Source organism: Fukomys damarensis, unplaced genomic scaffold, assembly GCF_012274545.1.
Source record: "Fukomys damarensis isolate Sample0158 unplaced genomic scaffold, DMR_v1.0_HiC HiC_scaffold_13, whole genome shotgun sequence".
Lineage (NCBI taxonomy): Eukaryota > Metazoa > Chordata > Mammalia > Rodentia > Bathyergidae > Fukomys > Fukomys damarensis.
The window spans coordinates 2,699,829-2,724,794 of NW_022900925.1; the positions used below are offsets into that span (position 1 = coordinate 2,699,829).

Genomic DNA, 24,966 nt, shown 5'->3' on the forward strand with positions numbered 1-24,966 from the left:
GGCACGCCACTGATCCGCTGAGCTAAATCCTCGGCCCTGGGCTAATTTTCTTATTAAAAAACCAGCATGATTCATACCTGTTCTCATATATCTTTTAGATAGGTTTTAAATGTACATAAAACATTTTTGGAACTAAATGGCAGTGGTAAATTAGTCTGTTGCTTTTGTTTGAAGATTAGGTCTACTGCTGAATCAGTGCTATGGATTCTAGGCCCAGTGCTCATTCCAGGGACTGGTTTTAGGTGGGAGCTAAAACCAGTAATAGTTATCAAGCACCTTGTATGCATTAGACCCTGTTTTAGTCTTACACGCACTGGTGGAGGGCTGTACTACTGTTGTTTGGGAATGGATAGTTCATTGCGGGGCTTCCCTGAGCTTGTTAACATCCTTGGACTCCTTGCATTCACTTCTCTCTCTCTACTTGTGTCCATCAAAAATCTCTCCAGATACTTTCATATGTCCCCTAGCAGTAAAATTAGCTCCAGCTGACAGTTGCTGTAGTAGTGCATTTAATCATACACAGAGAAACTTGAGGAAACTACTATTGTTATCATACCATTTACCAGTGAGGAAATGGAGCTTACATAGAAATTAAGTAACTTTCCCAAAATTATGTCAAATAGTGTTTCAAAGGGATTCAAATCAGGGTCTTTGACTTTCAGCTTACCCATGAAACTGTGCAGCCTCCCAACTTCCTATAGATCTAAGGGAATACTGTACAATATCAGCTCTTGGGCCCTCAGAAAATCTGACTTTTTTGCCCTGATTCCTGCAGATACTGGGATCTTAAAAGTGGGGCTTGCATACGAATCTTCTATGGCCACCAGGGGACAGTCACTTGCATGGATTTATATAAGAAAATGCTTGTATCTGGAGGACGAGATGCCCAGGTGAAAGGTGAGAAAGAACTGCCTTAAATTTTCTAAGAAGTTTCCTCAAATCTGTGGGTTATCAAAATGCTTTTCTCATCTCTACAGGTAGCCATTTATTCTTTTATCCATCCATATATCATCTATCCTTTAAACAACTGTTTGTTGAATACCAACAATATTCTAGACACTGTGCTATGTGCTGGCAAGAAAAGAGATGAACATGATACTGTCTTTAGATATATCTTGTTATTTCCTGAGAAGGCTCATAGCCTTCTAATGGAAGCAGGAAATATTTAAATATGTAACAGGGGATATAGTAAATACATGAACAATAACAGCTGCCATTTACTGAGTACCAATTTTATGACAGGATATATATTTTCATATATATTTAAATAATATTTAATACTCAAGGAGCCTGTGAGGTGGATGCAGATGAGGACTTGAAAACTGAGAGGGAGGGGGAAAAATATGCCCCAGATCGAAGCCGCTAAGTTGTAGAGGGGAATCTGAACTCAAGGATGCTTTGTTCTAAGTCACGTGCTCTTAGCCACATGTGGATTTCTAAGTGATCTTAGGAGAATAAAAATTTAGGGAAGGCTCCACAGGCAGGGTGCTATTTGAGTTGAATGGAAGGATGAACAGTTTTACAAGCAGAGAAGAGGGACACTATAAGATTTTGCAAGCAGAGGGAACAGCTCAGGCAAATGCACAGAAAGATTAGGAAGACAGTGTGTTCAGGGAATTTCCCATTGTTTTGTGTGGCTTGAGTGAAGCGTGTGGTGTGGAGATGAGGCTGATAGGTTTGTTTCTGCATCATGGCATAAAGCTAAACTTTCTCTTATAAGATATGGAAGGCTATGAATGCATTTTAAATTTAGAATTGACATTATGAAATGTGTGGTTTAGGAAGATAGCTCTAGTAAGAATTTGGAAGAAGGATTTGGATTGAGTGACTGTGGAGATAGTTGATGATTTCAAACACTTCAGTCTAGAGAACTTTTGCAGTGTTTGCAGAGTATCTGAGAATAGGCAAGCGTGAAGAAACAGATAGATGTGACTTTATATTTGAAACTCCAGGCCAAAAGGAGGTCTGCAGAGAGAAAATTGGCAAGATGAAAAGTAAGAAAGTTAAAGGAGCAGGTGATGAGGCCATATTTTTTTAAATTTTAGGTATATAGAACCCATGGATACAAAATTTACTGTAAAGTGGATGGTGTGGATGAAATTTGCCCTGGAAAATAGGAGGAAAGATTGTGAAGAGAGGCCAGGGACCTGGGAAGCCGCAGCATAACAGGGCACGTGGAGGGCAAAGATGTGAGAAAAGAACACTGAGGCGGGGTTACATTTGTCAACGCTCAGATCTAAGATTTCTAAAGAAATCTTAATTCCAAGCTCCTTACCTTCTCTACCTGACTGAATATGTCATATTCCTGCCACTTTTGCTTTAAGGACTTCAACAGAAAGGGTGAAAACTATCCAGCTGAGGGTTTGAAGATGGAAGGACAGCTACAGCTTTCCTGCCAGCTGGGAGGGTTTGTGGACCACCAGTGAGGTCAGGTTAAGCCCTTACCTCAATCATAATATTTAAGGGAGCACTAAAACAACTCAGTGATCAAGAGATATATTTCAATGCAATTGTGTGTGTGTTTGTGTGTGTGTGTGTGTGTGTGTGTGTACTGCTGGGGATTGAACCCAGGGCCTTACATATGCTAGGCAAGCGCTCTACCACTGGCCCACATCTCCAGGCCACTCAATGCAATATTTTACACTCAGTCTTAGCCAAAGTGCCAAGAAACAATAGTTTAAAAGATAAAAGTTAATGCACAGAGCCTGGTGTGGTGGAGCACACCTGTATTCCCAGCACTCGGGAGGCTGAAGAAGGAGGATTGCTGTGAGTTCGAGACCAGCCAGGGCTACATAGTGAGTTCCAGATCAATCTCAACTACATAGTGAGACCCTGTCTCAAAAAACCAAAATTGCTCAAAATCCGCGAAGAACCAAAAATCTCAAAATGTCTTTCAATTTACCCTTATCCTGGCCCTGGCCACCAGCCTGCCTGCTTTTCCTTGTCTCTTCCCAACTGCCTGGGCTACCAAACTAAAATAAAAAAGGAGATCACTTTGCCAATGAATCTTTAATCTTTTGATTTTTCCATTGGTAATTTTATGAACTGGCGAAATTCATAACTAAAAAAATTAATGAAGGAAAGCATATGTACTACTTAGGGTTCACCATGTATAGACAGAATCAGAGGCCCCTTACTCAAAATTCCAGGGCTGCTCTCCGCTCCTGTGAACTTGAGCATCTTTCTTTTTTGTTTTTTTGAGACAGGGTCTCACTATGTAGTTGAGATTGACCTGGAAGTCACTATGTAGCCCAGGCTGGTCTCTAACTCAAAGTGATCCTCCTGCCTCAGCCTCCCAAGTGCTGGGATTATAGGCATGCGCCACCATGCCCAGCTTGAGCATCTTTCTGAACTCTATGGCTCAGTGTCCTCATCTTTATTGTGGTGAATAATGCCACTACTTATCTCATAGAGATGATGGAATTTATGTTCAGCTCTTGGAATGGTTCCTTGCTTATTGATAGTGCTTTGCGAATCTCAGCCATAGTTATAATTTTGTCCTGGACTCTTTGTTGTCTTTTCTGAGGACAAATGTACAATGGGGGCTGATGAAACAGACTTTAAAGCTTTCCTCCCTGAATTTGCAGTTCCCACTTTTAGCCTCTTTCTTCTATCTCTGTTCTCACACACCCATCCCCTTTCATCCTCACTCCACCCCACAGTATGCTAGGGCAGGTGCTCTAAGTCTGTGTAGAAGCAGCCTTAAGTCCACCCCTAGCCATGGCACTGCCTTCATAAAATCCAAAATTCAGATGCAGAAATATTTGAAAACAAGAGAACAATTTTCTTGTCCTTTGTAATATTTAGATATGGGTCAGGAGACAGTGTGTGTCATGATTTTCATGAAATCTGTTCAATGGCAAGCATTTTCAAGGCCTGAAGAGTAGATTTATTGGGACTAAGTATCTAGTACTTGGGCCCAAGGGTCAGAGCCAGGGTCCTGTGCATCGCCACTCTCGGTCAGGGAGCTCTGTAATGCGTCTATGCGGTGCAGTCTGGCCAGGTAAAGATCCTCCGGGGTCTGACTCAGTGGGTTCATCTAGGCTTGGCTTTTGTCATGGGGAGCAGAACTCCACTGTAACCTTCCCACACCTCCTCTTCCCTTCCTTGCCCTCTGTCTTTCTCTCCTTCAGAATGGGATGTGGAGACGGGGAAGTGCCTAAAGACTTTTAAACACAAAGACCCCATCTTGGCCACCAGGATCAGCGACACCTACATCGTGAGCAGCTGTGAGCGAGGAACAGTCACAGTGTGGCGCATTGCCACAGCCCAGCCAGTGAAAGTAAGCGGGCAGCAGGCTGGGGGTGAGGGTTGGGCTTCCTCTTGAAGGAGACATGTTTCCCCGTGTAGCGCCCCTAGACTATCCTGGAGTAATTAAGTCGCAGACACAGTAAGGGTGGTCCTGAAGCACCAAAGAGAAAGACTCCGATGGGGGACATTCTGAGCTGGTGCAGGTCAGGAGCTCCACTGCCCGCATTGTGACTCACATTATCATAAAGCTGGTGAAAGGAGGCTGCTTCTATAACTCTATGTATAATCTCTCTTCTGTATCAAAGCCACTCCTTCAGCACAATACCTCAGGGCCTTTTAACAGCAACAAGGGTAAAATTCCCTTTTCTCCCAGAATTTTTTACCCTGACTTTGGCATGAACTAAGGGGATGAAGAAAAAAACCACTATTTTTTCCTCATTCTTTTAGTAAGGTGGAAACATTAGGGGATGGACAAATGATATTTTTCCTCCTTATTCTCTCAGGAGGAGAGAACATTGGCTATCTTGAAAGTGACTGGAAGTTTTTTTCTATTGCTATAATAAAATACTCAACACCGGGCTATTTATGAAGAGTAAAAGTTTATCTGGCTCACCAGGCATGATGTTGCACACCTATATTCCCAGCAATTGGCAGGCTGAGGAAGAAGGATCACTACTAGTTTGAGGCTAGCCTTGGTTACACAGCGAGTTCAATGCCAGCCTGAACTACATTTTGAGACCCTGTCTCAAAAAACAAAACAAAATAAAAAGTTTATCTGACTCATTCTGGAGGCTGAGATGCATAAAAGCACAGTGTTGGCATCTGCTTGGCATCCTGGTGAAGGCCTTCCTGCTGGACCTTGTCATGGTGGAGGGCATCACTTTGGGAGACCGAGCGATCATGCCAGAGAAGGCTCTCTTCTATAGCAAAGTCACTCCCACAGCAACCTATTAATGTATAAATAAATTCATTCATCGGGTCAGGGCTTTGTGGTGCAATCACTTCCCAAGGGCTCCACCCCACCTGCAAATACCACAAATGTGTGCGCTTAAGTTTACAACACATGAATTCCATGGGACACACCCAAACCATAGCAAATGTTCACCAACTGTGTTCTTTGTGGATTTGGCCTTACAGTGTGTTGGTTACACTGGGTGGTAATTTAATATTATTTGTGCCAAGAACACAGGTTTACAGTGAAAAGTGGCTGACTTGGTACGTGGGATTTTCCCCACCAGTTTTGTCTCTGGGTCCTTACAAGGAGCTGAGGATGGAACACCTTACCCTTTGCCTCTGACAGCAGAGGAGAGGGATTTTTGGCCCTTGCTGGTAGTCTAGGAAGATGGGGCCTTCCCCAGGAATAGTCACACCAGGAATAAGGGTCCTACCGGGTCACATACCTCCATAGCTGAGGAAAGAGCTGCACAGAAAGGGAGGCATAGACTCTTCTGGCCTTTTTAGAGCAGAAATAAAATCAGCTCAGGGACATTCCGAGTAAGTGGTAGTCACGGATGGGTGGAGTGTGGCTTTGGGATCCATCTAAAGAAGCCTCTAGCTTTTGCCCTTGGGAGAGTCACAGAGTTGAGGTGGGAGGTGTGCTTAAAACTGTGACATTCTTTCTTGCAGAACCTCACTGGACATGAAGGAGCTGTGAAATGCCTGTTCTTTGACCAGTGGCATCTTCTCTCAGGAAGTGCTGATGGCCTGGTCATGGCCTGGAGCATGGTGGGAAAGTATGAGCGATGCCTGATGGCCTTCAAGCATCCAAAGTAGGTTTTGGGGAACCTGGGACTGACAAACAAGAGTTCCCCCTTTTTCCATCACGTCCTAGACTGTGGTCTGACAGAGCAGTCCCTTCTGCTCTCTGTTGACCTCTTGCCCTCTCTGTTCCTCACTCATTTCTGCTTCCCTCCTCTTCTGTTACTCATCCCCCACCCCTTCTCTTCTGGGCATTCCCTTTCTGCCCTCATGTGTTTCTCTTGACAAATAATAATACTAGTGTGGATTTTGAGAAGTCATTGAAATTGTATACTTGTGACGCACGCGATAAATTCACATCTGTTGTTTGTTACACCTGTAAATATTTGCAAACCCATCTCAAACAATGCCAATTATGTGTAACTTAAAATTCTTGGAATTGGTTTTTAATCCCAGGAAGCTTGTCTTATAAAGTGATACAGTACTCAAGGTTTAAATAATGAATGACTTTTTAAAAGTCTTTTTAAAAAGTCTGTGGTCTAGCTCTATTCCAGGATTGGAAAATGGGTTTCACTTCTCATTCCAATTCAAATTTAGTGGTGATGGTTGCTTGGGCCAATTAAGAAGTATATATAGTGTTCTGAAGTCACAATTGAGCTTATTTAGAAAGAGTATTGTGGTGAATTAATAATTCTGCCACAGCCTTGAGTTTTATTGGCGGCTCTATGGCATTCTTAGATTACATGGATGATACTGCTTGCCCCAGAGTGCATTATAAAATGTTCCAGAGAACAAAATGCTTAATTCATTAAAAGACTGTGGATTTTCCACACGATCTATCAGTAAATTATGGTTCTAGATTTTCTTATATTCTCATAGGACCTTTTCATGCAGGTTCACTGGTATTGTGGGAGGTTTAAGGGGACAAGGGTTTATATGAGTATGTTCTCTTTCTGTGATACATGTCGCATTATTAACAAGTGAATGCAAGGTTAGACTTGTGTTCAATGATTTATCCAACACTTAGGTGACTATCAGTAAGCCAATTTATTCTGTCCTCTGGATTATCAAGGGTTGATATCAAGGAGGGAATCAAACTATATGATGTCACATGAAAACTACAACTTCTAAGCAGTATTCAGTGGGATTTAGTTCGTTATTGAAAAATAATGTGTTCCTATCTCATAAATCCACTCCACCTCTCCCATGAGAAATCCTCAATGGCCAGTGTCATTGAGTAACCACCAAGGCAGCATTCATCTTAGTTCTTGATATCTGGCATGGTCACAGAGAAGCCATAGACATCTGGAAGACATAACCAACATACTGTAAGTGCCTCACTCCTCTGTAAGGCTGTATAGATATAAGTGCTCAATAAATGTATCTAATTGGCAAAAAGCACTAATTAGATAGATGGCTTGCTGGAGAGTTCTAATGATTGGACTGATACCCACCTTTTGGATATGCCGTGGATGAGAAAATAGATATAGTTACTTTCTTTTCCTTGGCAGAAGAACTAGAGACAGAGATCTTTCTTGAGTCAACACCTTTTTCAAATAAAATTATGATTTTGAATATGTCTTGGAAGAGAATGGATATGAAAGAAGAAACTAGAAAATGTAAAGTAGCTTGACAGAAATGATAATCTTCAGCAAAGCTTTTGTACTCTGTGAGGTTTTCTTTTAAAAAAGTTTTATTTTTCAGTGTCTTTTCCATTGGTCATATTGTAATTAGACTTTTTGTAATTCTTAACTAGAACATAATATACATAGTACAAACTCCCTCACTTTAGTATACAATTCAATAGTTTTTGGTATATTCATATTGCTATACAACCATTATCACTATCTAATTACAGAATATTTCCATTAGTCATTAGAAATGTTCCTTGTTCTTCTGACGTATTTTTACTCTTCTCTTATTTTCTTGGTAAGTCTGAGTAAATATTTGTCAGTTGTCTAACGAAAGGTTTGTTGATCTATGTAAAGCACCAACTTTATCAGATAGACACCAAAACAGTTGTAATGGGAGATCTCAATACCTGATTGTCACAAATAGACCAACTAGACAAAAAAAAGTCAACAAAGAAATATCAGCATTCATCCAAGAGAACTAACTTGAGAGATATCTGCCTTGTAGGCAGACTAAGATGTGCTTAGGATACCACATAGTTATTGTATTTCCATCCAGGAAGGAATTAGAATGTTTTTGAGCTTTTAAATACTTACTTTATGGCTTAGCTGTCTTTCTATCTCTCTCTGTCTCCACCCTCTCCCTCAGGGATTCAAGCCACATAGGTCTCCTTGTTATTCTTTGAATATACCGAGCATGTGCCTACCTTCTGAGGTCTTTATACTATTTCTATTATGTCAGTGATCAAAGCCTTGAAAAGTTCTCATCTGGCCCACACTTATCTGACTGTGGCTAAGGCTAAATGGCATGAGGTGGATGTCACTCTTTTAACATTTTGTAGCTATGCTTGGACCATACAGCCTGAGCAGTCAGTTATTTTTCAACAAATATATATTTAGTACTTGTAATAGACTGGGCACTGTGCTAGGTGCTGGTCATACAGCAACATCTATGACATGAGTTGCACCCCCCAAAATCTGACAGTATACCTTGAGTTTGTGTACACGTGTGGTGGAGATAAGAGATGCTTTTTGAAACAAGTGAGCTAGACCAGGGGTGTGTGTATCATTTTAGTCCATTTTCTATTACTAAAACAAAATCCCAAAGCTTGTTAATTTATAAAGAAAAGAGTAATAAAAGCGATAAAGAAAAAGTTTCACAGTTTTGGAGGCTGGAAGTCCAAAATCAGGCAATCTTATCTATTAAGTCTCTGGCAAGGGCCCTGCTTAGGTGAATCACTATGGAAGAGAAGAAACTGGCCCCCTGCAGAATAGGACGAGCCGGTGGGGCAGCCTTGCTTTACAACAACCCGCTCTTGTAGGAACTAACTGGGGTCCCATGAGGAGCACGCTGATTATCTGAAGGCAGTGCCTTCCATTTAGGCTTCATTTCTTAAAGGTTCTCCACCACTCAACCCTGGTATCTTGGGGGACCAAGCATCCAGCACAGGAATCAGTGGGGGATAGTCCTAAACGACATGGAAACCAGAGCAGATGATATGCACTAATGGGCATGCTTTGCATATTGGACCTAACAAATTAGTGGCATCAAATTCAACTTTGATTAGAGTTGATTAAATGGGGTGATTTCATTTGTTGGAATTATATATACCATATATCTGGGGTCCAGCTTATATCTGGCTGCTATGGTTAGAAAAATGTGTCTAGGTCTTCTGATTCCCCCTTTCTCTAATGGTCATCATAAAAAGAAACTTATAAATCCTATCCCTAGTACAATTTTCCTTAAGGATGTTAAGAATGTTTATTCACTGGAAGGATGAAAACAGCTAATTTAAGATCAAAAATAAACCTCCGAATTTAGGGCTTTTATTTTATATAAAGATTACCCCTTTAAAAATATAATAATACTATTTTAAAAACAATCAAAACATGACATCATTGACTTTTGTATAAATATATAGGAATCAAATTGCAAGGAAAAAAAAAAAAGCTCCATGATCATATATACTCCCTGTTCTCCCAGAAGCCTTCTTGTTTTGTCACCTTGTGGCCCTACGGCCACACTGCAGGAAAAGTAACAGCAGAACGGGAAGAGGTGTGTCTGAGCATCAATGGTTTATACCCAGAATTATTAAAACAGTGGAAACATCACTTGGAGGACAGTTACGATCACTGCCTCCCGGTCACACACAAAATTCCCCAAACTCCAAACAAACCCAAGCAGTTTCCTGAAGGTAGTTTCTGCCTATTTTCTGTTCCCTTCCAGGGAGGTGCTCCACGTGTCCCTTCTCTATCTCCGTGTCATCAGTGCCTGTGCAGACGGCAAGATCCGCATTTACAATTTCCTCAATGGAAACTGTCTGAAGGTGATAAAATCTAACGCCAGAGGTGATCCTGTGCTGTCTTTCTTTCATCATGGCAACAGGTGGGTTGTAGTTGTGGAGAACTGTGAACAATTTTGTTGATTATTTCTTTTTTTTTTTTCTCCTTTGGGACACTAGTCCTGATTTGCTGTCTGGAGGAGAGTGGGTACTGCCTCCCTCCAATCTTGGCTGTACTAGAGTAGCAGTCTTGTGGGGAGCTACTTGGCCTTTGCACAAACCTAGGAATCAGAGTGTATTTTAACTCTTAATACATTCTGGATGTTTGAGGAAATCATGCAATGGGTATCAGTTCTTTTGTCAGGACTATAGTTGTGCTAATACTCGGATCCTTTTCCTCTTTGATCAAGCACTGCCCAGAGCTCTGTTAACTGTCTTTGTCATCCACTTAGAAAAGGGTGAGGGAGGGAGGTCACTGTGAAGGAGGGCCAGTGAGGAAGATCCAGTGAGCGAGAGCTGAGCAGGTGAGTTTACAGAAACCGGTATCACACCTGAACTCCTGGTACACAGTACTGTGCTTGTTATGTATGGACTGCTTCAGGGTGATATTATGTGAAAACAACCAAATAGAATTAACTTGTACATTTTATCCCAAACTCACTGGAGATATAATTTAATCACCCTAACCATACTGCCTTCCTTATAATGACAGGTCATTAATACCATCTACCATCTTAAAGGAAAAGGGAGCTGGTAATGAGGCTCAATTAAATAAGTGCTATTCAATTATGAAGTAATGATGTTGTAAGAGGCTGGGGAAATAGCTCTATTAGAGAATGTGCTTATCCTATGTGAGCTCCTGGGTTCAATCCCTGCACTCTGCTCCCTCAAAAAAAAAGTCAGTTTTAACTTTTCTCATTCACAACATCCCCAGAGACAATTTCTTTTATCTTGAGTTTAAAAAATGAGTCTGCAACGATTTCTTAGTGGAGTTTGAGCGCCCAAATTCCATTCCAATGTTTCCAGCCCCAACGCATCACTTTTCTAGAAAGTTTACACTAGCAGTTAAAGTCTTAAAATTGCAGCCTTGGAGCAGAAAGGAGCCTATATATAGCATTTTAATTTCTTATTCATAGTTACAGATCTGACAGAGAGAGGAGGAAGCAGTTTACTTTGTGTAAAACCAATAGTAGTGGGGGAGGGCATCAGAGAAGATAAAAATCATCCTGTTTTATAAGGTACTTTGTTGACATCTGGCATATGTCCAGAGGGCTAGCACGAAGGAGAGTAGTCTGTTTGTGTGGTGGGTCAGCAGAGCAGAGAAAGATTCTCTGATACAGAATTTTCATTCTCACTGTAGGGGTAGAAACAGGGGCACTGAAAACTTTGGGTCTCAGAAAAAAATGAATAAAATTTTAAAAGAAGTGAATATGAAGACAATTGTGTGTGGAACACCTAAGCCTCCTCCTTGATTACCCTACGTATTTGGAAATTCATTGAAAAATGTTCTAGGCTGTGTGCAGTGGGTTATATCTGTAGTCCTGGTTACTGGAGAGACTGAGGCAGGAGGATCACAAGTTTTAGGCCAGTGTGGGCAATTTATTGAGACTTTGTTTTAAAAATTTTAAAAAAGGGCTGAAGATGCAGCTTACTATGACCCCTGGTTTCAATTCCCAGTACTGAAAAAAATAAAGGAAAAGAAAAAGAAAATTATAACTTGAGAAGCAAAGCAATCAGAACACAGGTGTTCTGTTCATGTTTGTTTGTTTATTAAAGAAAACAGTTACAAAGCTAAGCACCCTCTTCATGGCCTGGTCTTTTTCATTACTCCCCACCCAGCAACTAGCTTTTTTTGTATGGTTATTGCGTGGGCACTGATCCCTTGGCCTAGGGGTTTGATGGGGACAATAATTGCAATGCATGTGTTGGTGGCCTCCATGTTCCTTCGGTGGGCAATCTTGTTTTGCTTCCAGGATGGTGGTCAACACAGAGAGCAATATTCTCATGTTCCAGTTCGAGAATGTAAAATGGCAGTACTCCCACGAAAGAAGTAAACAAAAGAAAAGTAAGGATAAAGAGGAGGAAAAGGAAGAAAACAGTCTCCTGGGCCTTCCTTCCAAGTCTAGCACTCAGGTTCACAGCCTAAGAGAATCTGTATCCAGTAAACAAACTGTCACCCAGGAGTTCCTACCAAATAAACCTCACAAGTCTCACCTTCTTCTGAATTCAAGCAAGTTACCTCCAGGTAAAGGAGCTGAACTGCAAACAGTTTCAGTGGTAACCAGTGGAGCAGGGGAGGGGATTTTAGGATTTGTTTCTTTGCAGCATATTTTAGTCAAGGGTTTCTTGATGATATAAATTCTAACTTTTCAGGAAAGTGGGTGCTGTTCTCTTTGATCCATCAATTTGTTAGCCATCTAAAGGAAACCGCTTGGCTTTCACCATCTAGATTTTCAAATTTATTAGCATCTTTATTTAGTAGGTAATATAGTAACCTTGTACTTGAAAAGCTACCAACATCTCCTATTCCTCAAATCCAAACAAATATTATAAAACTATTTTCTCAGAACAGAAACAAGAAGTTACACTAAGTAGAAAAATGTTCTGTGAAGAATGTATCCTCTTCGGACCTTTGATAGTGAGTGTACCCGGAAAATATTAGTTATAAAGCACATGTGTATATGTGTGCATGTATACATATGTGTGTGAGTGTGTAGGTGAGGGTGTGGGCATAGCTCATGACATTTATGACATCTAAAGAATAAATTATATGCAGGATAGAGTGGCAAATCTCCTTCCTTTTACTTGCTCTACATGAGGCGTGAAATTTGATACACAGATCTATAGAGAACACCAACAGATTACCTCAAAGCATATCACTGTACAAATAGCCAGCCTTGGGGAGCCAAGAGTTTAAGATAATGCTTGGAGCTCGCTAATCAGAAGGAAAAGTATGTGGAAAGGGAGTCAGGAAATGATCTAGACAGTAGACTTCAGGTGACTAGTTTAATATCAGAATAAGCAACATGGTGAAAGTTTGAGTGAAAATCAGTTGAATTATGAGCCCCTATTATTACTGATTTTACTATTACTATGCCCACATTATTCAGATATAATTAAATTGTATAATTGATACAGTTTTTCCCTCAGTTTTACTTTAGCCATGTTAATAGAAGTGCCTCAAAGATAAGCAAATAAAAATCACCCCAAAAAGATGGCTACAAGAGAACTGGTTCTCTTTATAGGGGAGTAAATGGCATGGATGATGGGCAAGAGAAGTGGGAAGAAAAATCTAAGACAGGACATACGATAGTGATGCTTTATTCTAAATTAGTGGCAAGATCGTGCCTTTCTCTAGCGGACCTTATCTTTGAGGATTCAGAGTGATGGGTTTTCCTTAATTGTCCCTTTACTAACTTGAGGGTCTAGAGCAAGAAGCTTCCTAAGATCTGAGGTTCACAATCTACTTCCATTCAGCTTTGTGGCTTCTTGCACGGTTGTGCCAGTAGTCTGAATAATGGGTACAGCAGAAGAATTAAGAGATTGGGCTAGTTACAGCGGATTTCATGAGAGAAGAGAGAGATGTTTTGGGGTAGGATATGCTATGTATATGAGATAAGAAAATATGGGGGGGGATTGCAAGAAGAGGTGCAAGAGAAGAGGTACAAGAGTCAGGCATGATGGTGCATATCTGTAATCCCTGCATTTTGGAAGGCTGGGGCAGGAGGATAACAAAACTGAAGCCCTGCCTGGACAACTCCATTACTTAGGAAGACCTTGTCTCAAATAAAAAATAAATAAATAAGGGGCTAGGGATGTAGCTCAATGCAAAGGCTCTGGGTTTAATTCCTACTCCTGCAAACAAAAACAAACAAAATCTGACAAAAATCAAACAAAGAAATGAAAAGTTGCTGGATATCATAACTGAATTGCTCTTTTATTGTTTCTGAAGGACACTGGTAACAATTCCTTTGAAATATTTTTTAGTATAGTAGTGTTTCTTTTAAGCAAACTCCCTGCACAGACCTGTTTTAAGGTAAGGTCAAAAGAATTAAATTTGATGGAAATTATGCTAATTATGAACATCCTGTATATACATGTATCTGGATACTTAAGTCTATAATGTAAAGTCCAAGGAGTGAAGGTGCTGATCCAAAAGGTCAGTGCATTTAAAGACTAGAAAGTTATTGCCACATTTGTCCTTAAAAGTGTGGTACTAATTTACACTCCCACTAACAGTGTGTGAGAGCTCCTATCACATCCATGACAACTTTAAGTGTTATTTATCACCTTGTACATGCTTACATGCTAAGTAAAAATGGTATTTCTTTAAGGTTGATCATTAATTTAATGTCCAACAGTGGCCAATGGCTAAGCAGTTAATACACAATGTATACCTGGAATATTGCATGAAAGCTAATAATTGTATGATGAGAATTGAAGTAATGGGGATAGACATAGAGACTTGGAAAAATGTCCAAGATATATTGTTATGCAAAAAAGGCAATGTAATGAACAATGAGCTCTTTCCAGTGCCTTTTTTTAATAAAAGGAGAAAAATTCTTTGTTTTTTGGGTTTGGAAGAAGGGAAGATTTTTATACTTTAATTTACTCAGTTTTATATATTTTAATAAAATGTTGTTTAGCAAAGTAAAGGTCAGGGAACAATTTGAACTTTCATTTCATCCTAATCTGTTCATCTTGGGATAAAAACTATTTGGCCAAGGGAAATTTTATGTATAACACTTTGTATTTTATTTGCTGGTGTAGCTTGGGGTTTAGGCTGACTCTTACTAGTTAGGTTCCACACTAGACAAATGACTGCTACATTTCATGACTGATACTCCTTCTGGAAGTAGGATATTGTTATCAGTAAGGTACTGTAGGGACTGAAAAGTCTAAATGGGATCAAGATACTATATCTGCTTACCTTTAAAGATATCTTCAATAACTTATTGGTCTTAGACTTCTCAGAAGTCCTGACCGTAAAGTAAAACAGAGGAAGGATTCTCTTGTTCTGGTCATTGGATTTTGGACCTGCTGATACTTTTAGTTATGTTATAATGTTTTGCATTGCCCAGAGGTGATATAGTCCTCAAAGATGGGTCTGATTTTGGGAAATGTCCAAGATCAATGGAAGTCAAATCTCATTGGTAAAACTGAGATCAAACTTTGTGATATAATTATCATTGAAAATATAGGTATACTATTATAAACGCATAAGGCCTGTTTTGTGTGAGTCATAAATTGATATGTGCAGGTAATTTCTACAGGGAATTTAAAAATTTGTGAAATATTGGAATCGCATATGCATACAAAATATGCATATCTAAAAGCTAATACACACTTTTTATGAGTTTAGCACATTTGTTTAAAACTTATTTTGTTAAGTCACTTCTAGTATCATCACTTCTGATATCATTAGGGACATCTGACACTTGATGGCATGCCTGCTGGGCAACAATACCTACGTGTGCCTAGCAATTTAGAAAGGCTTTAACTTTCATGCATAATTACTTAGTATTTTCATAGAATGCTGGTTTTTCTTTTCTTTTTATTAAAGCAGATGATGAGGAGAAAGTACAAATACAAAGAAAATCAAAACCTCCTGCAAAACTGATCAGGCATTCAAAGAAAAAGTCCTGGAAAATGCCTATGTCACCTGACCAGTTTCTTCTGACGGTCAATGCCTTGCAACAAGCCCATAATTCAGGACAATTTGCCTATCCCCATAAGTCCCAAACCCAAGTCATTGATGCCTGGGTACCTTCAATTTCATACCCGAGGAAGGTCCTGAATTTCAAGGGAAAGCCAATCCAACATGCAATTGATTGGTTGAAATTTAATAATCTTCCCATAGATGTGAAACAAACCAGTATTCCCCTTGAAATCCAGAAACTGAAGCCCAATTTGAAGACATCTTTGCAGAGTCCCAACATCCAGTCTACCATACCCCAGCCCATGGTCATCCACCCCAGGTTCTCTGACAGCTTAAAAGGTGAATATCACTTGACCAGTTCAATCGGAAAACCAGGGCGCCATACGGGACCCCTTACCAGCATGCAGGTCATTAAGCCCAACCACATGCCAGCTCCACAAGTGAGCCTGGCTACCCTGACTCTCAAGAAAGAAAAGCCTCACTTCAACACAACTCTGGATCCCCTTCGAATGAACACAGAGTTCATGCTGTTGACCGTGAAGGAAGAAAAAGAGTATGAAGAAGCCAAGATGAGAGAATATCAGGCCAGTGAGCCCACTAGGCTGGTCAATCCAGGAAAAGCAAGCAAGGCTGCATGGATCAGGAAGATCAAAGGTCTGCCTATCGATAATTTCATAAAGCAAGGGAAAATAGCAGCTCCTGAACTTGGAAAAAATATATTTATCTAAATGAGCCTTGGGAAATTATAGTGATTTACAATAAACCGGAAACCAAGTTAGTATTTATGTTTGGCCTTGCCCTCCCCACCTGCCCTCCCACCCTCTTTTCCTTCTTTCTTTGACAATTCCCTGGAAATTAATGTGGAAACTCCTATCTTCCTACCAGCCAAAGAACTGATAGTATCAAAGTAAGAAAGGAGGAGAATAGGAGATACAGGCCTCTGCATTTTCATTGGAAACCAATGAGGTTTAGGGAAGTTCAATTTCATTGATAGGTGGTGGGGAAATCCTGGAAAATTAGATACTACTCACCACTACCAATTTCAACATGTCATTTTGTCCAGGGAACAAAGGATTGTAACAGAATAATTAATTGAAATTTGCTGATATTTCGGTATTGAAACTCAAGTTCAGTTACCCTAAAAGGGTAAAACTCTAGGCAGGTTGACATATTTTATTTGAAAACATTTTGTGTGTGTTTGCTTCTTAAGGCTAATTCCTTTGGAAAAGAACCAGACAATTTCATTCTCCCAACCAAGAGGGATACTAATATCAAGTGGGTTGAGATTTCTATTTAAACCATTGGAGGGTAGTCAGCGGTCAGACAGGAAATTAAGAGGAATACAGTCTCCCATAGGTGCTATGGTCCACTGGGGAGCCCAAGCTCCATCCACAGGGCATAGCTCCTACTTTGTGGTTCAGCATGGTTAGATCTTGCCCTACACTTTTAAAGAATAATTTATTCAAGTAGAATGCATAACAAAAGTAAAAACTGCAAAAAGACAGTTCCATAAAACCCCATCACACTGAGTAGGCCACTAAAAACATGCTTTAGATAGGCTATATGCCCAGAACATCTATCCATCTCCAAGAACAAGCAGGTATTTACTTTGCCAAGCTTTCTCTCCTTTGGGAAATGTGCGTGTGCATGTATGTGTGCACACCATTTGGATATTGCGTTTTAAAATAGTGCTGCTAAATAGCCATGTAAAAAAAGGTTTTTGACCAAGACCTGTCTTGTAAAGGTACAAGATCCCAGTAATGAATGTAACTGTACTGTATACCTAGAATGTACCAATAAACTCAATTAAAAAGAAAAAAAAAAAAAGGTTTTTGTGAGTGCAGGGAGGGGATCCAACCAACCCATGGCCTCCAACATGATAAACAAGCACTCTACCACTTAACTATACCCCCAGCCTAAAAGCTGTAGATTTAATGAAAAGAATCCATCCCTTCAATTAAGGAAATATGGGAATACTCATTTCCAACACTAGTCTGATTTAGGTCAGGTAGATAAGCTAATCCTATCATCATAGCTTTAAAGATGCCTTTGAAGCCTCTGAATTTTAGCTGTAAGTAAAATCACACTATTAGAGGGTGAATTTCAAACAGTTGTAATAATTTTAAAAAGTGTCCCACTTACTAAATACCCTGTAACGTTATCAGCCACTCCCACTTTCTGATTGAGGAAACAGAGGATTATATAACTAGTAATAGAGGGCAGGAGTTGAAACCCAGGCACCCAAACTTCAGGTCAACCTCTATTCCTTATTGTTTTCCTGCGTCTCAGATTCCCTTCCCATAACAATGTCCTGCGTTGTTTAGAGTCCTTTTGCTTTGTTCTTCGCAAAAGCACATTTATTTTTTCAATTGCTTTTAAAATTGAATACACAAAAATAATACTGTACAGGAATACCGGTCGTTGTAAAATACTCAAATTACAGAATAAAGCCTTGCCCCTCGCGCTCAGGGCATAGACGCTGGCAGTAATGCACCTCACGGGTAGCGGAAAAACATTTTTACCCTTTGGGAAACTTGCGCAGCTTCCCCTTAGATTTGATAGTAATTCCGGTATCCTTTCCAAACTGGTCAATATTTTGCTTCTAATTGGATTAGACCCGACTCCAGCTTCCAGATCGCCCTGCCCACAACCTTGCCCCGCCCGTGCATAGCCCCACCCGCGCTCTTCCAGGCTGGAGTTGCTCCTCCCTCCAGAAGTTCAGAAGCGGAAGTGAGGCCGAAAAGTAGGGCCGGGTGGAGGCCTGTAGAGTAGCCCCGTCCTGGCCTGTGATGACGAGGCCGCCGAAGTTGCACGTCGGACCCGGCCGCTGCTACGCTGACGTGGCCCCCGGAAGTGGTGCTGGCGCAGGGCCGCCATGTTGCCGCAGGTGAGGGGTTGTGGGCTTCGGGAGAGGGCAGTGGCATCTAGAGGGTTGCCCTCCCGGGTTCGTGGGGCGATAGCCGACCGCTCCGGGACTGTTGTGTCCCTGCCCGCCGCCTGAGCTCGAAGAAGAGCGGGACGGGCGAGCGAGAGTGGAGGACCGAAGACATTTGTCTGGGGAGGGCTTCGGGGTTCCCAGAGGCTTCTGGTGAGCAAGAGAAGCTGGGGGCTGTGGAGGAGCCCATCGTCAACTAATGCCAACAGCCAGGTGACCCCCGGGCTGGGCTGCAGCAACGCTCTGGGCTTCAGGTTTCGGGTGGTCGCTTTTTCCTCAGCACGCAGTACACCGGCTGGGAAGAGTGGGGAGCTGCCTGCGGGTACCTCAGATTTCTCCTGCGACCCTGTAGGAATAGAAGGAAGTGCCGGAGTCTTGCGTTCAGGTTATTACCAAATTAACAAGGACGGTGATTATCAGTTTTGTGCTCTTACAGTCCACACGTTTGTTTTGGTAAATTTTAGTTATTAGTACATATGTGTAATACATAATACCTTGTGGAAAGTTGGGTTTTTTGGGGGGGTACATGTTTGCCTTGAACTCACGGCGGTCCTCCTGCCTCAGCCTTCTAAGTGCTGGGATTACAGGTCACCATGCCAAAACCTAAAACATCTTTTTTTCATCAACTCCATCCGTCCATCTCTTGGTCTGTTTTCCTTTTGCAAAAGGTACTTGTTTCTTAATTCTTCTGTTCTTTGTGTCAGCTTTAGTTTTTCCTGTAGTTCTGAAACTTTTCTGAGGTCGCTGATGACTATTAAAAATACAGTGATCATTTTTATTTTCATCTTACTTAGCAGCGTTTGACAAGATTGGTTGAATCTTTCTCCTGGAAACACCAGTGCTGTCAGAACACTATGTCCTGGGTCACTCTGTTTTAGCTGCCCTGGCTAGGCTCAAGCTTGTCATCTTCCTGCCTTAGTTAGCCAGAGCACCAGGATTATAGGAATATGCCACTGCACCCAGTTTACCCTCTAGGTTCTTAATACTATACCTATAATTTTCTTGTGAATCAAAACATGTCAGTCCCTTGCTCAGAACACTAATATTTACCTCTCTCAAAAATTTTTATAAAGTTCTTATGCTAGCATCTTAAACTTAATATTCTTAGAACCAAACTTCTGATTTTGCCTCAAAAATCTATCATGTCTATTGTTTTCTTAGTAAATACAATTGCAAGAGTACAGAACTGTTTATTTTCTTTTTCTGTAAGATTTAAAACAGTCCCAGCAACTTAGTAGGTTCTCAGGGTTTACTGAATAACTAAGAAGACCCTAATCCTTCAGAGAGCAGGGTAGGAGCAGAGTGTTTTAGATAGAGTGACCACAAGTGCAGAAGAACTCAATGTGCGGCCTGGCATTTAGCTCAGAGGCACAATGCCTGCCTGGCAAGATCAAGGTTCTGAGTTTGCACCTTGGTACAAAACAAAAACAAAAAACAAAAACAGCAAACACGCACTGTGACATGATTTTGGTGTGTTTAACTAAAAAGGCTAGTCGGCAGGAGCTTAGTTATTTCTTGTTACTTCTGTACAAAATTACCATAAATTTAGTGGCTTAAAAGAAATTCATTCTTACAGTTCTGGTGGTCACAAGTCCAAAACGAGGCTTATGGGGATAAAATTAAGGTTTGAGTGTGGTTTTGTTTCTTCTGGAGATTTTTTTCCTTTCTTTCTTTTTTTTTTTTTTGGCCACTGGGGATCAAACTCAGGACCTTGTGCATGCAAGGCAGGTGCTGCACCACTGAGCTAAATCCCTGGCCCCCTTCTGGAGGTTTTAGAGGAGTCTGTGTCCTTACTTTTCCAGCTTCTTGAGGCTGCCTGTATTCCTAGGCTAGGAGAGTTGTACCTCTGGCTTCTAAAGCATCAGCAGAGCATATTCACAACTCACTCTGTGTCATCATCACCTCTCACTCTGACTTTGTCATGTCTCTCTTTTAAGGATCAGTGTGATCACATTTTTGGGCCTGTCTGGTTAATTCAGATTAATCTCCCCATCTCAAGATCCTTAATTTAATCACATCTGCAAAACATTTTTTTTTTCAGCTAAATAAGCATGTTCACAGGTTCCAGGGATTAGAATCTGAATATCCACATCTTTGACTGAGAGAAGAGGCATTATTCACTCTAGACAGTTAATGAGGGGAGAGTAGCCTGAGAGATGTTAGAGGTGGGCAGGGAAAGAGCATGGTAGGTTACCAGTCCAAGTACTGTTAGTTTTAAGGCAGGAAATTACAGTCTGATGTGACAGTGTCTTGCTGCCTGTTAGGTGAAAATTGGCCTTTTGGAGTCAAGAGCAAAGGGCCACAACTTTTTATTCCTCAGCATCATATGGTAGGTAGATCTTAATCTTGACTGTGTGGTTTGATTATCTAGGGAGCTCCAGATGTCCAACCCATACTCCATGTAGGTAGATTAATCTTGACTGTGTGGTTTGATTATCTAGGGAGCTCCAGATGTCCAACCCATACTCCAGATTAATTACATCTGAACTTCTGGGTATGGTATCCAGATATTGATAGTTTTTTAAGAAAAGCATTTCAGTCTAGGCAGGTTGAGAACCACTGGTCACAGAGATCTGAATCCATTTTTCCTTTCCAGTTTTAGCATCTATTCTACTTTTCCCATCTTTCTCTTACCATATGGGCTACCTGGTCATTCCACATATATACTTAGTGTATTCCATCATCTGTGCCTTTGAAAACATATGTAGTTCAAGGACTGAGCAAGAGACATACATGGCCTGTCAAGCCCCAGCTGATAAACTCTTCCAGGAAACTTCTCCAGAGCCCTCTAGTAGAAATGATTCTTTCCCTGCCCTGTGCTCCCATTTGCACTTATACACAGTCTGTAATAGATTATAGGCAATTGCTTCCCTTGTTTATTCACTCATACCTTCAACAAATATACTACTTGGCTGGGTGCTGTTTTAGATAGTAGTATTTATTACAACAGTAAAAGAGTCTTTGTCTTCCAGTAGGTAGAGGTAGGAGGGGCAGACTTGCAGTCAGAATACCTTGTGATAAATCAACTGAAGATTACTCCAGGTGCTATAAGATTTTAGAGAAAGTTTCTGAGCTGTTTCTTTTTTTTGAGGTGAAACCTGGAGGGTGAGTTGGTGTTTGCTTGATGGTAAACTTGGTGAGGGGTGGGAAAAGGCAAGAGCGTTTTGAGTAGAGAAGACATGTGAAAGGCAAAAACATGGGAGAAGCCATGCAGTAACTGTGTGTATTGCCCAGTGGGAGTGTCAGAGGTAAGAAGTGGGTATTAGATTGTGCAGTCTATACTCTATGAGGAGGAGTTACATTATCCTGTACTTGAATGAACACCATTGAAAAGTTTGAGCAAGGGAGTGACATGGTATGATTTCCATGTTGGTACACTTAGTTTGTGAGTAATGTAGAGGAGAAGCTGGAATAGAGCAGCAGTGACTAGAGGTAAAGGCAGGGAGGCAGGTGAGTGGAACTAGGGAAGACACAGCTATCAGGGTGATTATGATTGAGGCTGAAGGGGAGTTGCATTAGGTTCAGTTGTGAACCTTTCTTTGATCCTAAGGTGGTGAAAGGAAGGAGTGCTACAGAAAGGTAGAAGATAGAAGAGAAGATTTCAGGGTTTTAAAAATCTTTTTTAAAGTGATCTTAAAGAGGTTTAAATGCTGATTAGAAAGACCTGATAGAATTGAGGATACAAAACGATGTAAGTAAAGGGGAACATGATAGAAGAAGCCTCTGAGAAGACAGAGGATTTGGTGCACAGTTGTTTGGTGTTGGGTAAGAGGAGATGCTTTTGTGCAAATGAGAACAAGGGGTGTAGTCAGGTTTTGTGAAGGAGCCAAAGTTACTGAATTTATTCCTGATAGATTCAGCTTTCTCTGTGACTTGGAAGACAGCACCTGAGGGTAGATGTAAGTTTGCGGGAGTGTTATCTATAACTCAGTATTTTCTAAGAGATCAGTAGCCCAAGGACTGGTATGGAGACAGTTGAGTCTTAGATTATCATGTTGAGTATTTGCTAGATGTTGGAAGTTGGAGTAGAGGATTGGCATGTTTTTCTCCAAGGTTGCAAATTCCTGATGGCTGTGTCATGTCATAATTTTATCTTCCTTTTGACAAATGTGCATCTTTGCATTGTGGTAGGTATATAAATACTGAATTTCATTTTGTTTCATAGACATTTAATTTCCTTACTAGGACAGTAATGATGACACTGAAGATGTTTCATTGTTTGATGCAGAAGAAGAGACAGCTAATAGACCAAAAAGATCCAAAATCAGGTAAGAGGATGTTACGTTGTGTTTATGTCCAGTTCTGTCCTTCTGTTGGTGTCACCTTATGGGATTCAAGGCAGAGTGGTTGCAGTATGCTTGTGAATTGTGTGTTGCTAATTTGATTTAGTATAAGACTAGGGAAAAATTGGCATATGGAATTTTATTCAATCCTGAGTTTTCAAATCAGCAAATTCAATTATTTGAACACTAGTATTTTTAAATTTTGTGATAGCTCTATTTTCCAATGGAAAATAGTTTCTTTGTATAATTTATGTTGATATATTTTTCTTTCTTTTATGGTATTGGGAATTGAACTCATAGCCTTGTGCTTGCCAGGCAGGCACTGCACCCCTGACATATATCCCTGGCCCTTGATTCATTACATTTTGATTTACTACCCAAATTTTAGAATTTTATTTTTTAGAAATAATAAGAAAATATGCAGTCAAACAGTTCTATTCTAAGTATCCCTTTAAAGAAATTAATTTAACAAAGTAAAATTCTACCTGAACCTTGAAAGCATGCAAAGTATGTCAGTCACAAAAGACCAAATATTACATGATTTTATTTATATGAAATGTCTAGAATAGGCAAATCTTTGGAAATTGAGTAATGAAAGATTGATTGTGGTGATGGGTGCACATTTCTGAACATGCTAAAAATCATAAGTTGTATACTTTAAATAGATGGTATGAGAATCATATCCAAAAAAAAAAAAAAAAAAACCCAAGAAACTTCACTTGATGGTTACTTTGTCTTTTTTTTTTAAATTTTAATTTTCTTAGTACACGTGGAGTACATAAAGTTTACATTCTTTGTGGGAAGTTGGTACATGCGCATAACACACCTTAAGTCCTTTTCTTCCCCTTTCCTCTGCCCCCATCTACCCATCTCTTGATCTCTTTACTTTTTTTTTGTACATATTTGCAGTACATAATGCTTACATTGCGTTCCTTGTGTAGAGATGGTACATGTATGTAACATCCCAATGCTTTTTTCATCTCCTGTCATCCCTCTGCCACCTCCCTCTCCCTACTTCCTATTTTCTGTCCTTTTTTTTTTTCATTTTTTGAGACAAACTTATAGCAATCCTCATGCCTCAGCTTCCTGAGTGCTGGGATTACAGGCATGTGCCACTATGCCCAGCTCTTTTATTTTGTTCTTTGTTTTACTTTGGGTTTTTTGTATAAGAAAAACCATGTTATATTTAAGTTTATGTGCCTAATTTGTTTCACTTCACATTATGGTATCAAGGTGGATCTAGTTTCCTACAAATGAGTCAGGTTTAAATGGTTACTTTGTCTTGTGCCTGAATGGATTTCTGAGGGTCTGGGAATTCATTTCATATGAGTTAATAACAGCCTGGGTAAAGTTTCTTGTTAACATGTTTTGTGAAAGTTTCTATTCAATGAGGTGTTAAAGTTATGTTTACACAATGTATTTCCTGTGATGAAAAGGTTTAGATAAGTACTTAAGATAGGGAATTAATAAAGAGAGGTACACAGTTTCCTTCTTCCTCAAATCATCTTTCATTTTGAAAAAGGTGCTTATCGCTGTACAATGGCTGAAACATTGTGCATCTACATTTAGTACTGGTAGTAAAATGTAATTGCATTTCTTTTATTATGTTTTGGTTTTCAGACATCCGGTGGCATCATTTTTCCATTTGTTCTTTCGAGTCAGTGCAATTATAGTCTATCTTCTGTGTGAATTGCTCAGCAGCAGCTTTATTGCCTGTATGGTGACCATTATCTTGTTGTTGTCATGTGACTTTTGGGCAGTGAAGGTAGGTTTTTATTTTAAAATTGTCCGTAATATGTTTGAATAATGTATAAAAAAATAAAACAAGAGACATAGCATTTTAGTTTGGTGTTATCTTTTTGTTACTTCAAGCCTTATCTGTTAAAGTGCAGGATATAACTGTCACATGTAGGTCATTATTATTTATTTTTGGAACTGGGAATTGAACTCAGGACCTTGTGCTTGCAAGGCAGATGGTGACACCACTGAGCTAAATCCCTGACCCATATGTAGATTATTGTACTACTGAGTTGTCTGTGCCGTATGTCCACAAGTATTACTATCAGCCATGAACTATATATTACTTCTTGTCCATACCACTAGTTTTGCTCCAGTGTCATTTTCTGTTACATTGTATATAATTTCTGTGAAAAGCTCCAGTATAATTTCTCCACAATTGCTTAAAAAATACCTACCTTTTGCAAGGATTTCCATGGGAGCTTTAGAG

General features: G+C 40.2%; 2 protein-coding genes across 5 annotated transcripts in view; both read left to right on the plus strand.

Moving 5' to 3' along the window:
• Positions 1-16,580, plus strand: part of Cdrt1 (CMT1A duplicated region transcript 1) — a 32,168-nt gene extending 15,588 nt beyond the window's left edge. For 3 of the 4 annotated variants that reach the window (XM_010618825.3, XM_010618827.3, XM_010618826.3), the window contains 6 exons: positions 776-897; positions 4,134-4,282; positions 5,878-6,020; positions 9,808-9,966; positions 11,836-12,107; positions 15,426-16,580. In XM_010618825.3, coding sequence (XP_010617127.1) covers positions 776-897; positions 4,134-4,282; positions 5,878-6,020; positions 9,808-9,966; positions 11,836-12,107; positions 15,426-16,249 — 1,669 coding nt within the window. In that variant the 3' untranslated portion in view covers positions 16,250-16,580. The remainder of the gene's footprint in view (positions 1-775; positions 898-4,133; positions 4,283-5,877; positions 6,021-9,807; positions 9,967-11,835; positions 12,108-15,425) is intronic. The other variant, XM_019206715.2, reaches the window with a different exon arrangement.
• Positions 16,581-18,252: 1,672 nt separating this feature from the next.
• Positions 18,253-24,966, plus strand: part of LOC104858568 (Golgi apparatus membrane protein TVP23 homolog B) — a 138,646-nt gene continuing 131,932 nt past the window's right edge. The window contains exons 1-3 of the mRNA XM_033762775.1: positions 18,253-18,408; positions 22,642-22,724; positions 24,360-24,504. Coding sequence (XP_033618666.1) covers positions 18,397-18,408; positions 22,642-22,724; positions 24,360-24,504 — 240 coding nt within the window. The 5' untranslated portion in view covers positions 18,253-18,396. The remainder of the gene's footprint in view (positions 18,409-22,641; positions 22,725-24,359; positions 24,505-24,966) is intronic.